General features: G+C 41.4%; 1 protein-coding gene across 1 annotated transcript; it reads right to left on the bottom strand.

Moving 5' to 3' along the window:
• On the bottom strand, positions 1-14,412 carry golim4a (golgi integral membrane protein 4a). Its single transcript, XM_028420197.1, has 16 exons — positions 13,795-14,412; positions 7,978-8,052; positions 7,782-7,831; positions 7,505-7,558; positions 7,115-7,265; positions 6,712-6,794; positions 6,458-6,541; positions 4,730-4,933; positions 4,362-4,640; positions 3,711-3,988; positions 3,477-3,553; positions 3,334-3,410; positions 2,680-2,889; positions 2,349-2,417; positions 2,161-2,253; positions 1-1,140 (listed from the first exon to the last, which is right to left on the bottom strand). Exons 1-16 carry the CDS (start codon positions 13,979-13,981, stop codon positions 985-987), a joined length of 2,127 nt encoding a protein of 708 aa, XP_028275998.1. The 5' UTR covers positions 13,982-14,412; the 3' UTR covers positions 1-984.
• Positions 14,413-15,354: the final 942 nt, after the last annotated feature.

Raw genomic sequence — 15,354 nt, 5'->3', positions numbered from 1 at the left:
TAAAATCATTTGACCTCTTTATTCCATCCACACCACCCAGAAGACAAAACATGGTTCAATACAATTTTACACTTTTTGTATCAAATATAACTGGTGTACACATGTACAAATATTCAGCATTTATTTAACTATACATTGTACAGTAGACAAAAGATGTTGCAGCAAATTGCATTAGGTTTGTGAATTTCATTCACACCAGCAGTTGAAGTGATGAATAGTCTATTTAAGGCCATGCTGACACATGTTTAATAACAAGTTCAGCACTACATAGGTTCAGCATGTCCTATTAAAAATGTTTTTTTTTCAAATGTAAAAACAACTAAAACCTAGAAGAGGGTTTTAAGAACAGAAAGGCATGTCAGTGTGACTCTTTCACCAGAAATGTTGTTAAAATGACACAAACCACTTCGGCCAGTTGGGAAAAACTAGAAAAGTTGCACCTTTTTACGATTGTCAGTTGTTGAGTTGTTACCATCAACAATAAATAACAGAAAACGACGATTGGAATGCAAGATGTAAATTAACAACAGAGTTCTACAAAGAATACAACTGCCTGCAAAAAACATCCATATAAAGGCCTGAACATAAGGACATTACAATAACACTTTCTTTACACAAGCTTTAAGACAGCACACTGATAAAAATACATTCTCCGTTTGACTGCTGTTTAAAGAAAACAGAAGCAGACAAGGCTGACCTGCAAGTAGACAGAAAGCAAAGGACTACAAAACAATATACAGTATAGGTATTTCCCATGTACGCCCTGCAAATTGTGTCCGTTTCCACAGTGTTAGCTGATCCGTTGCATCCCCACAGTGTTTGGAATACCATCTTCATCTTCCAGACCGAATATCCCAACATTCCAAAGTGGAATTCTGAATGGATGGCTGGTATTATTCCTTTGGGAGTCAAGGAAAGGAAAGACCTGATTGGCCCTACAGGCAGCTGAAAAGGCACTACAACCTCTCAATGTCTGCATCCGTCCTACATTTCTGCCCTCCGATTGGTTCCCTTGTCTCGACCAGCTGCGTCCTCCTCTACCTCCTCCTCGTCCTCCTCGTAATTCTCTTCCTCATTATTCTTCGCAGCGTTTCTGTGATCCTCATTCTTTCTCTGTCCTTCCTGGTTTTTGACTTCGTCCTGGAGCCAAGCACAAGTACACAACATAGTTTAGCGATGCACAGACACACTTCTATAAATATTCAATATCTGATATTTTGCTACTAAGCCTGAACATTTTGGGATTTAACTTGAGATGAAAGCATATTATTTGCTTTGTAGAGCAGTGCATGAATGAAGCTGGATATGAGAGATTCACTGAGCTCAGGTTACAGACGGGGCGAGTATGAAATGTAAGTCTGTCAAAGAAACAGGAAGTGGTACTTCTTGCTTGTGAAACAAAATAAAATTACACACACATATGCAGATTCTGGCCTCAACTAGGGACCATTAATAAATGACAGGTGTTCTCCAAGGTCAAAAGTGAGGCTTAGTTACAGGAAAACTAGTAGGAAGTCAAATGTCTTCAGCAAAGAACATTTCCAAACTGTTGTCATAAAGTTTGAAGTTTTAAGGATATTCTTAAACATTCAGGTAATAACCCAACAGTAGAAAAGACAATATACAACACAATGTCACCACTGTGTAAACGCTCACCAAGCTTCTCCATTCATGCAGACTCGCTTTTAGGACAAATTAAATAATCCAAGCCCGGGTGAAAACCCGACACCCCGACAGACTCAAAACCTGATCGCCCTCATTTACCATGACTCGCACGGGCCAGGCTTCAGGTTACAAGAGCCAAACACAGACGTGCACACTCACTCCAGCTTACACAAGTGAATCCCTGTTACACTACACAGCTAACATTTCAGTGCAGTAAAATATTGTGCAACAGCTGTCTTATCAGGGTGTGATGATATTCATGAATAGCGATAGGACCTGGTTGGTGTGCAGAGGAAAATGGCATTGATGGTCATTCCTGTCACAAACAGAGGAGGTTAATACAGTGCAGGGACATGGACAGTGCAGTGAAAAAAGTATATTTTTATACATAATCTAGACAGAAATAATAATGAGACCCATTTTCTATTTAAGCCAGTCCCACTCACTGCCATGATCACCCTACATGTCAAAGCTGGAAACCTGTCAAGAACCCACCTGTTCTACGTTCTCTTCGTTATACTGATCCTCTCCTTCCTCTTCTGGCTCCTCCGCCTCTCTCTTTTGCCCACCAGCTATGTCCTCCTGAGCCTTCAGAACACCAACCCAAAAGACATGCAAAGAGTGGTAAATCAATAAATATTCGCATTACTATTTATCATGCTGTTTATTAGCAGGTGTATTACCTCATCTTCTCCTTCCTCCTGGTACTGGTCATCCAGAGTGTCTTCCTGTTGGTCGGGGTTTCCAGCCATCTGTAAGCATGCAACAATAACACACAAGTTAAAACCACAACTAGTGTAAAACTAAAGCTAGTTATTTTGTATCTTTGTGTACAAGAGAATAGGTGCTCATGTATTTGTCTGTGTAATCTACTAAGATTCTAAAGGCAATGAAAAACACGTCTAATAAATACAGGACATTAGGTGTTTTAGTGCGGCAGCCCGACAACAAGTGCTTCTGTGCTCCCTTCTCCCCCCGATTGATTTTTTTTTCCACCTCTACCCCTCGACTCACCACCAGTTCCTCCTCCACAGCAGGTTGTACGGGGCCTGGGTGTGTGTCATCGTGCTGAGCTGGTGCGGCCGGTTCCTCTTCCTCTTCTACCACCTCTTCTTCCTCCTCGCCAACCCTGTGCTGCGGCCGCTCATCTTCGGCCTCCTCAAACTCGTCCTCTCCCTGGTTGTTGGGGTCATCCTCGGGGTCCAGCTCACCGTCTACAGCACCCTATAACATGATTAAATCACAGTGAAATAAGAACAAAAAAAACAGAAAAAAGGAAAATATGGGTGTTTTAAAATATATATTAGGAGCTACAGATATAATAAAATAAACTATAATGTTGATTTTTAGTGAACTATGTTTGTTAGAATAAAACTGTCAATGCTGTATTAATTCCTCTGCTGGCATTGAAAAGATTTAATGGATGAATGGGCTGACAGACAAGCAAAAGGCAGCGAGAGAGGCAAGATGAATATGCCAGTGTGGGACAGTGTGCAGGGATGAGTGAAGAATCAATGATTTGACGGATGGCTGAATGGATGTATGACACATGATACACTGGTGTGAATGTTAAGTGAGTGAATGAGATGTGAGGATAGACAGCTGCTCAAGGCCACGTGTTAACAGATGGAGAGAGGAGGATGGAAGGATGAACTAACAGACAGTCACCTGGTGATGTGGAGACACTCTATGATCCGCTTCTTGTTTTTCTTCCTCCTCCACATGTGGCATGTGATCATCTCCCTCTGGTAAAACACACCATCATTCAGACAATATCTGAGGATTTTACCTGATGGTGGATGATGGCTTACCTTCTTCGTCATCCGTGTGATGCTCCTCTTCTCCTTGAACAATATCATTGTCCATGTTCTCATACTCTGTCCTCTTCCTAATAACAACAGTGCATACATGTCAAGAGAGGTGCAGCCTCTTCATGCTAAACATATGCAAACACACTGTAATTGTTTCATCATCCTCACTGCCTGCCACACTGCAGTTTTTGTTATAACTGTAAGTTTTTTTCCGTCTTTAATTTGAAAACTGACCTCTGGTGCTCCTCTCTCATCAGCTGCTCCCGTCTGTCGGCCTCCCTGTGTTGCTGCTCCTCTCTTTCCTGGTTCGCCTTCAGCCTCTGCTCCCTCTCCTTTAGCACCTTCTCCCTCTGTGCCTGCAGGGCCTCCTGTCGCAGCTGTATCTGCCTGCGCTCCTCGGCTCTCTGAGCCTCCAGGTGCTGCTGCTCCTGCTGCTGCTCGTAAGCAGACTTCACTTGGGCTGGTGCCTGGTGCTGCACGTGGGCCTCCTGATGCAGCTCAGTGTGGGGATCCTAAAGAAATTTAAAAATAAAATAAAAAGCATGGCAAAAGGACAACATGAAAGCCAGGAAGGAAAGAAATATCAAGCATTAAAGAGATAATGTTCCCTTTGGGAGATGAGAATGACAGTGTAGGACAAACAGTAGATCACATAATGTGCAAGCTGTAATTAATCAAAGATGTGAACACTAAAAGGTTATTTATAACAGCTCCACTGGGATTAAAGTTAAATTAAGCAGTAGCTTAAGCAGTGTCTGTGCCCTCAATATGACAGTTACACACAAAACTAATTTATAATTAAAAGGTCTTTTATGTTGCTCAGCCTTTAAAACAACAAAGCTGACAGCTGTTTAGATAAGAGAGAGAGAGATAATCTCTTCTCACTTGCTGTGGCTGCCGTCTCTGTCGGTCCAGGGCATTCTGGTCTGGCTGTTCATGTTCTGGCCCCTCCTCTTCCTCCTGTTGCTCGTCCTGTGGCTGGTCTGGGTCTTCCTCCAGTTTCTGAGGCTGTCCAGCTTGGGCCATCTCCTCTTCTGCCAGCTCCCTCCTCCTCTCAGCCTCTCCCTCTCCATCCTCCTCCTTTTCAGCCAAGGAGTGCTGGGATTCAGCAGGGTGAGGCTTGATCTCAGACTGCGCATGAGCTACCTCTACATGGTGGTCCACCTGAGAAGAAAGATTTGTTTTTTATTATTTACAGTCTATCTTTTATTCTTCTCCTGATAACTACATGAGTCCGAGAAGTCCCACTTTACCTGGTTATCTTGGTGATCTTTAGGGATGGGCTCCTCTTTGTGTACTTGTTCTAACACATTAGCTTGCTGGGCTTCATGGACGTGGGACTCTGGTGCTACTGTGGGTAGATGTGGCTGCTTGTGGACAAGGTTGTGCTCAGGCTGGACCAGGTTGGGTACCACTTTCAGGGACTCTTTGAGCTGCTTGTATTCATTTACCTGCACCTAAGCAGAACAAAAACACAGGAACACTAATATTAAGAATTTCCTTGAAAATATCATGCTTCATGGTTCTTACAAAAAGCTCCCAGGTCATCTTTTGCTCTACATTAAGCAAGTTCGACAATATAATCTCCATTTAAGACTGACAAATATGTGCACTACAAAGAAGTACTACACCTTAGTAGCTTGGATGTGCATGCAACATCACGAAGGACAAACACAAGAACTCACGCAGGTAAAGTAATGACAAGGATAACCAACTTAGAAAGAATTTGAAAGAACACAAAGACAGATGACTGAATTACACTTGATTGTACTGATGAAGCCATGGTAATTTGAACTGGAAAAATAAGACAACATTACATGTTTACTGAATTATATGTCCCACTGCTCTGTTCTATCCATACTGTGTGTTCAGTGTAGTTCAGAAAGATTTGCCCCCAAAGTCATTGCACCCAGAGAGTCCCCAGAAAGCACCTTTTCATCTGTATCCTCATAACAAAACATCTATTGATCAGATAACTTCCCTTTACATCCTTTATTCCCTGCAGTGACACAAGCATTTCTGTTAAAACTGGAAATCTAGCTGTGGCCAGCGTAACATTAAATGCCACAATCACACATACACTTACTTTCTGACCAGGCCTGAGGGAAAAATTCTAAAAATTCTTCCTAACTTCCTCCCCCCTCCCATCCCTTTGCCTCGCTTCACTCCCTCCATTACAGCTTTCTGGCTGATTGGCTGCAGCGTGCTTTAGATGTACTGCTCTGACAGCCCTGACTAAACCAAACCCCCTGGAGTGAAGGAAGGACTGTGTGTGTGTGAGAGTGTGTGTGTCCAACCGCAGGCACTGATGGAACACAGGAGAGGCTTTAAAACAAATTAGCAAATGCAGACAGACAGAAAGAGAGGAGAGTGAGTGAATATCTATCAGTGCAGACGAATAGGAAATCAGCCTACTGTACATTCAATAAACCATCCAGGCATCTGAAAGGTCACTCTCAAGGAGAAACAGCAGCATCTGATCTTATTAACCAAAAACCAAGCAACACCTCTGTCATTTTTACTCCTTTCTGCTGAGGATTATACAGTCGCCTGCAATACCCATTTTTGGGCTTTATTGAGAGGATTAAATTAAGGCTTAGAGGGTGTATAGTTAATCCTATAAACTGTATAATGATAAAGCAAGAGGAGTTTTACATCATCTCTGGGGACATACTGGATACACTTCTTACTCTACAGTTTGAGGCTGTTATTTAATCAGCCCATTGATCCCACTCTTGTTTTGATGAATGAAGGATGACTCATTTAGATTAAAAACACATACTGTGACAAGAACACCAGACAGATTTACCCTATTTGTTCTCACAGTACACATGACATTCATCTATCACCTATAGATATATACTAAATGTATTTGTTGCTTTTACTTACCTCTGAAGTATTTTACAACACTAATAATGTGAGATCTGTAAAACAAGTGCAGTGATTGCAGTAAAATCCCCTCTGTGCTGCTGCTGTCCTACCTGAGCTGCAGCTAGCGCACTCTTGTGGTCTTCCAGTGTCAGTGCAAGCTGGTCGTGGGATGCCTTTAGATCCTGATGCTGGATCTGAACACACAGAGTGCGACAGAAACGAGAATACATTTTAGATTATCTGTCACAGCTTTAGTAGTAACGTTTATGTCACTGGCACAATGTTTTTCATTTCAGAAAATAGTATAACATTTTTCTTTTCTTTAAAGACAGACTCATGCAAATGTTTATGAAAAACAACTCACCTGTGCATCCTGTAGCTGTGTGTGGATGTCATGGTGGGCTTTCCTCAGCTGTTTATTCTCCTCTCTTAAGTTATACACATTATCTGCCATAACAAAAAGCACCACTCATCAGCGGCATGCATTTCACATACATGTGATATAGGGATTGTTTTAGCCTCAATCTAAATAATAAAAAGTGATAAACTAGCCCAGCCACAGACTGAAATCTATTCTTCACATAAAGCTCAACTTCAGACATGCAGTGATTTATTGTGTCAGAAGATGGAGACAGAGTATCAATGGAAGACTGTGTTACATAAAGCTACAGTGTATACTATGTACGTGTGTCTATTTCTCATTTGCTCATATGCACATTTTACACTGAGTGTAATGTAAGGGACCACCTTCATATCAATCAATCTACCTTTGAGCTGGGAGATTTCCACCTCTTTGGTTTGCTGCAGTTTATCGTATCGCTCTTTGTGTTCATCCAGCAACCGGCTGTGGTCCTCGCCCTGGACTTGGTGCTGTTCCTGCAGCTCGTAGTACTGCCTCTTCAGGTCCTCGTGCTGATTCTGAAGGAAATAAAAATTCTCATCATACAGTGCTATCCTCTGCCTGTTACATCCAAAAGACAAAAAGCCAAAAAAGGATGTATTATAAGGTCAGCGAAGGTTTGCACATCTGTACGACAAGAAGAAAGGAAATTAACTGCATTAAATGCATACTTATAAGTAGCTGCAATCATTTCATCTGCTGTTGTAGTTGTATTTGAGAAAGCACGAGTGTGTGTTTGGATTATGAGGATCCATACCTTTAACATCTGATGTTGCACTGATAAAGAGTTAAATCTGCTGCTGGAGTCTTGCTGTTTAAACATGAAAACAAAGGTTAAAAAGTCTTTGCAGTCTGTTATTGTACCAACTGAAAATGGTGAAGCACTATTTGCATAGCTCTAGCATAACACAACATGAAGGTCTCACTGCAAAGCTCTTGACAGCTCTTCACAAAGACAATACAAGCAGACAGGTGTGCTGGAGGCCACGCCATCAAAGACAGAATAAACAGTCTGTCTATGTTCCTTTACATACCTTCTCCTTGTTTATTGACTGTTGTGCTTCGAGTTTGTAAACCAGGTAATCTGTAACATAGCAAAGGGGAAGTAAATTAAATTGATTTACAAAAAAAAATAAAACTGATAAGATTCATTTACACACTTTTTGTCCAAAAATGTCATTTGAATGTACTTTAAAAGCTGGACTGGAGCATAGATGTTATTTTCCTCACCTTCTTTGGCCTTTTTGTGCTCTAACCTCTCCTTCTGTAGCGACTTCTCCAACCTGGAGCGATGCTCATACACCACTGCACATATAAAACAAAAAGGAAAAGAGAACAGGGGTTCAGCGAGAGCTTGAACTCTGTTTGGCCCAGGTGGACATGGGTAAACCAAACAGAACTAGGGCTGTAATACAAATATGTATAGTGAGATGCTTAAACATTTATGTTAGACAGGCAGACAGCGAGGGGATATGAGAGCCAGGCGTGATATTTGTTCAAGCAGTGCATGACGGCTGATGATAGTCCAAAGGCATTTAAGTACAGTGAGCACACTTTGTCTTTCAAGGACACTAAAGCTGGTAAGATGAGCGCAGGGTTAATAATCTTAACATCATTCATAAAAAAAAAGAATAGTCCTGATTAAAGCTTCTTCAAAAGCTCTGGAGTAGCGCTTCATTTGAACTGAGATCCTGCTTCTGCTCTTAGATTCACGACTAATCTGTGCAGCTGTCCTCTTAAGTCCCTGTCCCTGCATTCTCCCCTCTCACACAGATACCCATTTCCTAACCTCCATTAACCTCACTGTTTTATAATGTAACAGAAATAATCCCTCAATTACACAGCAGCCTGCAGGATAAACATAATAAGCTAATATAACAGACAGTTAAATCGCACAGCAATCAGAGCAACAAATTAATAGGTAATAGCAGGTTTGCTGTGTCCTTTCCGCTGCTTTACACCTCCCTGCCTTTGCCCTTTAAAAGCAGCTGACTGAGCAATGGCTTCAAAACAGACCTGTGAACACTCTTTGGTTCACATGTTATGAACAGAATATGATACTTTAATAACAAGATACAGACAACCTCTAAGTAACCAGTTAAATACACTGTTCTGGCTCTAATACAACTTATAGTGGTCTTAGAGCAGCCTGTGATTCACCCATTAAAAACCTGGACTCCTGACATGTAGTCTTTACTTTTTCCTACTATTGGGGGCTGGGCAGTCAAACTGATGATGTGGCTATTCTTCTCCCCGAATGCCACCTCAACACTTTCCAGGAAATGAACTGTTAGTAATGCCTAAACTTGTGATAATTACATCAGGAAAACTAAGGAAAGAAGAGGAGAGCTCGGTCTGGGAACGGAAATGATCAAACTGATTCAAGGCTCATTCACAAACTTAAAGTGCTAAATTTCTAAATCATTACATGTCTGCTGTTTTCAAAGCTTGATTACATTATATTATAAGATGATAAATGTATGTATACTTGTACTTTAGAACTGGGCCATTAAATATAAAAGTAATTCCATTTATTTCATGCTAAACAGGTTAAAATAATGTTCTGCGGACATCATTTTTACAACTTGAAAACAACTTGAAACATCTACTCTGAACGGTTCCCAGCACTACAAATGCAAAGTTTTACAAGCCTGTCTCAGTCAGGACTGTCAGGTTTAACGGCAGAAACCCAACAAACTGCCCAAAACTCTTTCCTTTGTCTGAGCCTGATCAGGGGGCCCTCCAGCTTTGTCAGATTAAGGCAGTTTTACTCTGTTTCTTGCTCAGCAGTAGCAAACATGAGGCCATGTAGCTCTTCAGAGCTCAGGCCTCACAGCACACACCCTCTCCCTGCGGGGGAGAGGGTGTGTGCTGTGTAAAAAGTCATGATTTACACAGACATGTAAAACACAGCAGGACAAAGTAAAAGACAAAAATAAATTAATACCGGAGCGCTCAAATATACGACACAATAAACAACTTAAATGGCCACATGGGATGAGACTTCCTACCTGCTGAGGAATTAATGTGTCAGAAAAGAAAGACAATGATAATGACAAACTTCATCTGCACAATGATCCATTTCACATCTACCTTTATCTTGTTCATCCCTCAATAAGCATGAAAGCGGACATTTATTGTCTGAGGGTTTCCCCCCAGACTAATGAAACATTTCCCTTACAGTGTGATTAAAGTGCATCTGCAGAGCGAGAACAAGGGAGCTCTCTATAGTTGTGACCTTTACTTGCAGGCCTACTGGTCTAGATGTGGGGAAGATAGCTTGGATTTGGCTCACAGTGGAGACAGAGATATGGGGTCCATTATTTTTTCTGTGGTGTGTCTGTGTCAGTTGACTCTCCCACACACACACAGACAGATGTGTGACACTGATTTACAGTGAGTATCTTTGACTTGTGTTCTGATTAAATTTCATGTCATGACAATTATAAGCCTGGATTTTCTCAAAAACTTTCATATTTCCATGTTTGCTGTTTAATATTACTTTTATTCTCAATACACTGCATTCATAGAGGTTTATAGGCCTCGTTGCAATGCAGTATGAATGGTTTCTTTTTATTTTCAGCTTATTTTAATAGGGAAAACTCAGGCACAGCATCCACCACACTGTACAATGTGCACATTTTAATGCTTCCTCTTCCTATGGAAAATCATGCAGCTGTTTTTCTATCTGTTGGTAAACATCCACAGATGTACTGTACTACATTTAAAACAAGGAACTACATGGTTGAAAATTTGCAATCTAAACAAATGTGAGGGTGATTTTTTTTTTTTTAACAGAAGCCTACTCAGACATGCAGCCTGGCTGGTATGTGTCTTCTTTTAGCTGTAACTCAGACAGGTGGGAAACAAAAAGAGGAGGGAATTTCCTCATTGACAAAATAATGGACTCCAAGATGACGGCCAGAGAGATTTGGACATTTGACACTCCTGGTACGAAGAGCTCTGTAGAGGAGCCACTGAGCTCTTTTTTTTTTTTAAATTCCACTTGATTAAAGTTTATACATGACACAAAAACAATGAGCTCTGCGAGGGAGTGAATGGGTGTTAAATCACAGGGACGCATTTGTCACAGTGCATACGTGCCCACGAAGTGCCAGTTGATCCTTTTTAAACGACTGACAACTGCTAGTCTGTGGTTACAGTAAATCAATATGGTTGGCTGAAAAGTCCCTAGGCTACATCCGACCTCTAAATATAGAGGAAGAAAAACAGCAGTCAACAGCGAGCTTTGGATATCAAGTGGCCTGGCACTTATGATTGGCTGCGTGATCTGTAGCTTCATAATAAAAGCAAAGGGTGTGGTTCACAAGTTGAGAGATGTAGATGAAGTTAAGCTGAACCCAAAGGGTCACATGATACAGTCATTGTCTCCGTTACATTGGCTTTCCTGCAGCTTTTGAAAGAGCCATTTGTACAACATTGACCCATCGCTGACTGTAACAACAAGATTTAAACGCTCTCTGACGTAAGGAAGTTTGTTCCTTTATTCTTACAACAAAACCTACTTGTGTGTTACACACATACACTTTTACAGGTAAGAGCTGAAGGCCAGATCATGGTAGGTCTGCAGGACAAAGCAGTGAATGATAGGGAGAGGTAACTGCTGGTTATGTGGATTAAAGGCTACATGTCCAGAGTATGGGATAAAATCCTGCACACCCTCTGACTCTGATGTGGGCACAAACCCCGCTCTGAGAAGCCATGTAGGAGTAGGCCCTCCGCCCAGTTGTTAATTTTAAACTCATAGCATAATAGCATGACACAAGTCCTCACATCCTGTCAACAGACCAGTGTGTTTACATGGAGAGAGTAAATCAGTGGGCTTATTACATGACTGTGTAATGTTTTGTAGTGACAGCTCTTGAAGTTGGTGGTTTATTAGAAACATTTTGCTGATAATACATCAACATAATTTTGTTTCTCTAATATCAGCTTATCTCTTATAAAATTATTATACATTTTATTAAATGAAAAAAAAAACAGCTTTTACAACTAATTACATTGTTGAGCATGCTACACCACCTAGACCTGGACACTACAAAGTCATCTAATCTGTCCATGATAGTCCAACATGAGTGGAAGTCAAGTAGCACCCCCCAGACAGAAAGCAGATTTTAATACACACATTGCAGACACATTGGCAAAAATCTGTTGCATGATGCCAGCAGCTGTGGAGGTGGATGTTGCAAGAATTGTGTAAGGAGGTAGAAGCCTTTTCTAGGTTAAAAAAATAAATCCTAGTCAGCTGTCTCTCCAGTCAGTCCTGCTCTCAATAAACTGAACTACCTTTGACTTCAGCAGACAGCCATTACATTGCCAAAACATTGTATTTTTATTTTCTATAAAGGCAGGCAGGCAACTCCAAGTAATCCTGAATGGTTATTTGTATATGCAGGTTTTGGTTTGGGTCTGTCAGTGAATGAAAAAGGTGTTGAAATGAGTTGTCAGAACTAAAAACAAGTGCAACAGTGTCTCTGTTAAGTGCATGTTATCAGATTGAAAGACAATACGTGAACGTGAAACCAGAAGTGGTCAGGCAGTGATGTGGGCTCTGTGTAAGATCACTCACACCACATCACTTCACCATCAAAGTAGTGCTGCAGCACCCAGCTGGCTAATCCAATTTAAATACAACAATATGTTTCCTCCTAATTCCACCAATGAGCTGGTATCATTGACTTGTTAGCATAGAGAATGCAGGAGTTATGGAAAACAAGTGTCCTGACATGCAAATGTGTGCAGAATAAAGCTATGAAATGCTCCAGACTGTGTATCTGCACTGTAAGAATTAACTTTTTTATTCCTATGCAATGCTTTTGTGCTATCATGCTCTCCATCAGCACAGGTTAAACACACAGATAGCTAATTAAATAAATAACCTGTATCTACAGACTCACAGGCACCAGCATAATGTCCCTCAGGTACGACTGTGGATGGACATAAAAAGTTACAACCGCGTTTAACATTGTGCTTCATTTAAAAAGAGGTGACTGTGCTCCGTCATCTGTCCTCCAGCTGTGTTTGTAAACCACAGATGTTATGGCTGACCTCAGGACTTCTAGGTATGCTGCAGAGGTAAGCCTTAGGATACATGGACAGCAACCAGGTGTGTGCACGTCAGAGTCTCCAGCCGCCTGTAAAACCCTGTGGTGGTCTAATATCATTTTCACATTATATCTGTTCAAGAAGCAGGCCTGTCCGTACCACATGAACTCACTGGTGAACTTTAAAGCTTTAAAGCAATCTGCTCAGACATTAACCTGATTTACCACAAGATTAGAAGGCCTACAGGTCAAAGGTCAAAGACAGGCTGTTTGTAAATAGCAGCTTGGCTACAGTATAGTTATTTTTTGGGACTGACTGGTATTTCACACTAATATCGCATAATTAAAAAAATAAAAAGATTACTCTGTTTTTTTAGTTAATTGACAACATGATAAAGATTAAAAGAAAAACATTTAAACCACTAAAACTATCAATATTTTCTTAAAATGTCAGGGGGGAAACAAACTTAATCCCAAATTAAATCAAGTTGCCAGATTTAATTATGGTTAGGAATAAATCACATGAAGTCATCAAGTTTGTTTTAGAAGACTGTGCAGTTTTGTTAGTGGAGTCTGCCGTGACAGTGGTAGGTTTTTACAGCACTGCTGCCATTTTTATATCTTTATTAATCTGTTATTATCTGTGGTTAATCCTAATTTCGGCAAAAGGATAAAGATAAAACGGCAAATGCAATGAAACGCACATTGAAGCAGTTAAAATGAACAGGGGCCTTAAAATGCTCACAAACAAAACTTTTATCAGAGTGTCAGAGGGATGAATTTAAAACTTATGTTTTCAGGTGCCCAATTCAAGTACAGCATGAAGAAGGCCGGATTAAATCATCCCGTTTGTTTTAGGTGGATATAGTGTGTGAGGAAACACAGCGACATATAAACTGGGGTTTGTTAGTGGACTTTTGTGTGACACTCGCTTCAGTCCAGACAGAACCTCTTTCAATCAGAGCGCCGTGGCCGTGTTTACCTTGGAGCTGTGCCGACAGGGACTCTTGGTGCTGCTGATACTTGAGTGCCATCGCCTCCGTCCTCTTCAGCTGTTTATGCATCTCGTACGACATCATGCCTCCGTACATCATCCCGCAGACCACGGTGACCAGCAGGAGACACTGGAAGATCCTCCGCTGCCTCCGGGAGCACACCCCGTTTCCCATGTTGGACCCGCACCCCTCCCGGCTGTCTGCGCGAGAATGCCCCGTCTCTGCCGCTGGAAACTTCCGACTCAACTTTCTACCTCTCGGTGAAAGTCTCCACTTCCCCTTCACTCCCCGAGCATTTCGCCACACAGGAAACACGACTCAGCTACACATATCTGCCCCTGTATACATTATTTTAGCATATAGCCACATCCACTCACGCGAGTACTTCAAAGTAGCCGCCGCACAGATTTTCTTGTCTTCAGGTTAAACTTCTGCGCTGCCCGAAGGACAAACAGAGACTGGCCGGCGGCGTCAGACTCTTTGCAGACTTTCGGACGTTTTTTTAAGACCAGAAAGTTCCAACTCAAGTCCAGGACGAGGCCTCCATAGCACCTTTAACTTTAGTTACGTGTCAGCCGAGCAGCTGCCTGCCATCCAACTGCAGCTCTGCAGGAGGAAGTCCCTCCTCCGGAGCGAAACGATACATTCCTCCCTCTCTCTCTCCCTCCCGCCCTCACAGGGGAAGATTTTTATCAATTGGTCGTTGCAGAGCTCCATCAAAAGCAGCGAGGAATGTGTGGGTGGAGGCTTCACCTCTACAAAGACCTGCTGTAATCCGCCACGGAACGTTTGTAGGTTTAATTAAACGACACGACATACCTGTAGAACAGATTTAAAACACAGACAGGGCCTCCTCTGCTGTATTCAAATAGTTATTACTGTATATTACGTCTATTACTGAAGCGTTATGATGCATTTAATACGTCATTTGCATGCTTATTACTTGCAAATGCAAGTTATAGCACATTATCACTTAAATTTAAATATTGCAACATAATCATGTTTCAGCCCCAACAGAAGCATTGAACTCTTTAACCCCTCATTTGCTGCTGTGCAGGCCATTTTCTTCTCATAGTTCATAAATTCAGGTTACTTAAAGGTGTAAGATGAGTTGAATTACTTCAACATTTCACCAGACAGCAAAAAAAAATATATAAACACGTCACTTTTATTTATAACAATAGTCCCACCGCCCACCCAATAGCCCACTCACCTCTTGCAACTAAACTACTTTTTACTCATTTCTATTTCCTATACTGCTACTACTGTGATGGCATTAAGTGAAGATACCAAAGAAAGAATATTACTGTACAGGGAAACATGTTTTCTTATTGTGTTTTACACCTCTTGAATCTCTTGTAATTGTTGCCATAGCGACACATCTAGCTAATGATGACAGCTGCCGTAACAAAAGGTTGTGTTTGTTTAGGCAGGGGGGAATACAACAACAGATATTATATTAATGGCAATACACCAACCACCCTATTGCCATCTCGATAGCGACATTGCTGACACAGGGTTTATTTGTTATGCATAGAACATGAGAG

Source organism: Parambassis ranga, chromosome 13 (assembly GCF_900634625.1).
Source record: "Parambassis ranga chromosome 13, fParRan2.1, whole genome shotgun sequence".
Classification (NCBI taxonomy): domain Eukaryota; kingdom Metazoa; phylum Chordata; class Actinopteri; family Ambassidae; genus Parambassis; species Parambassis ranga.
Note: the sequence above shows the minus strand (reverse complement) of the source record. Positions and strands in the feature narration are given on the sequence as shown.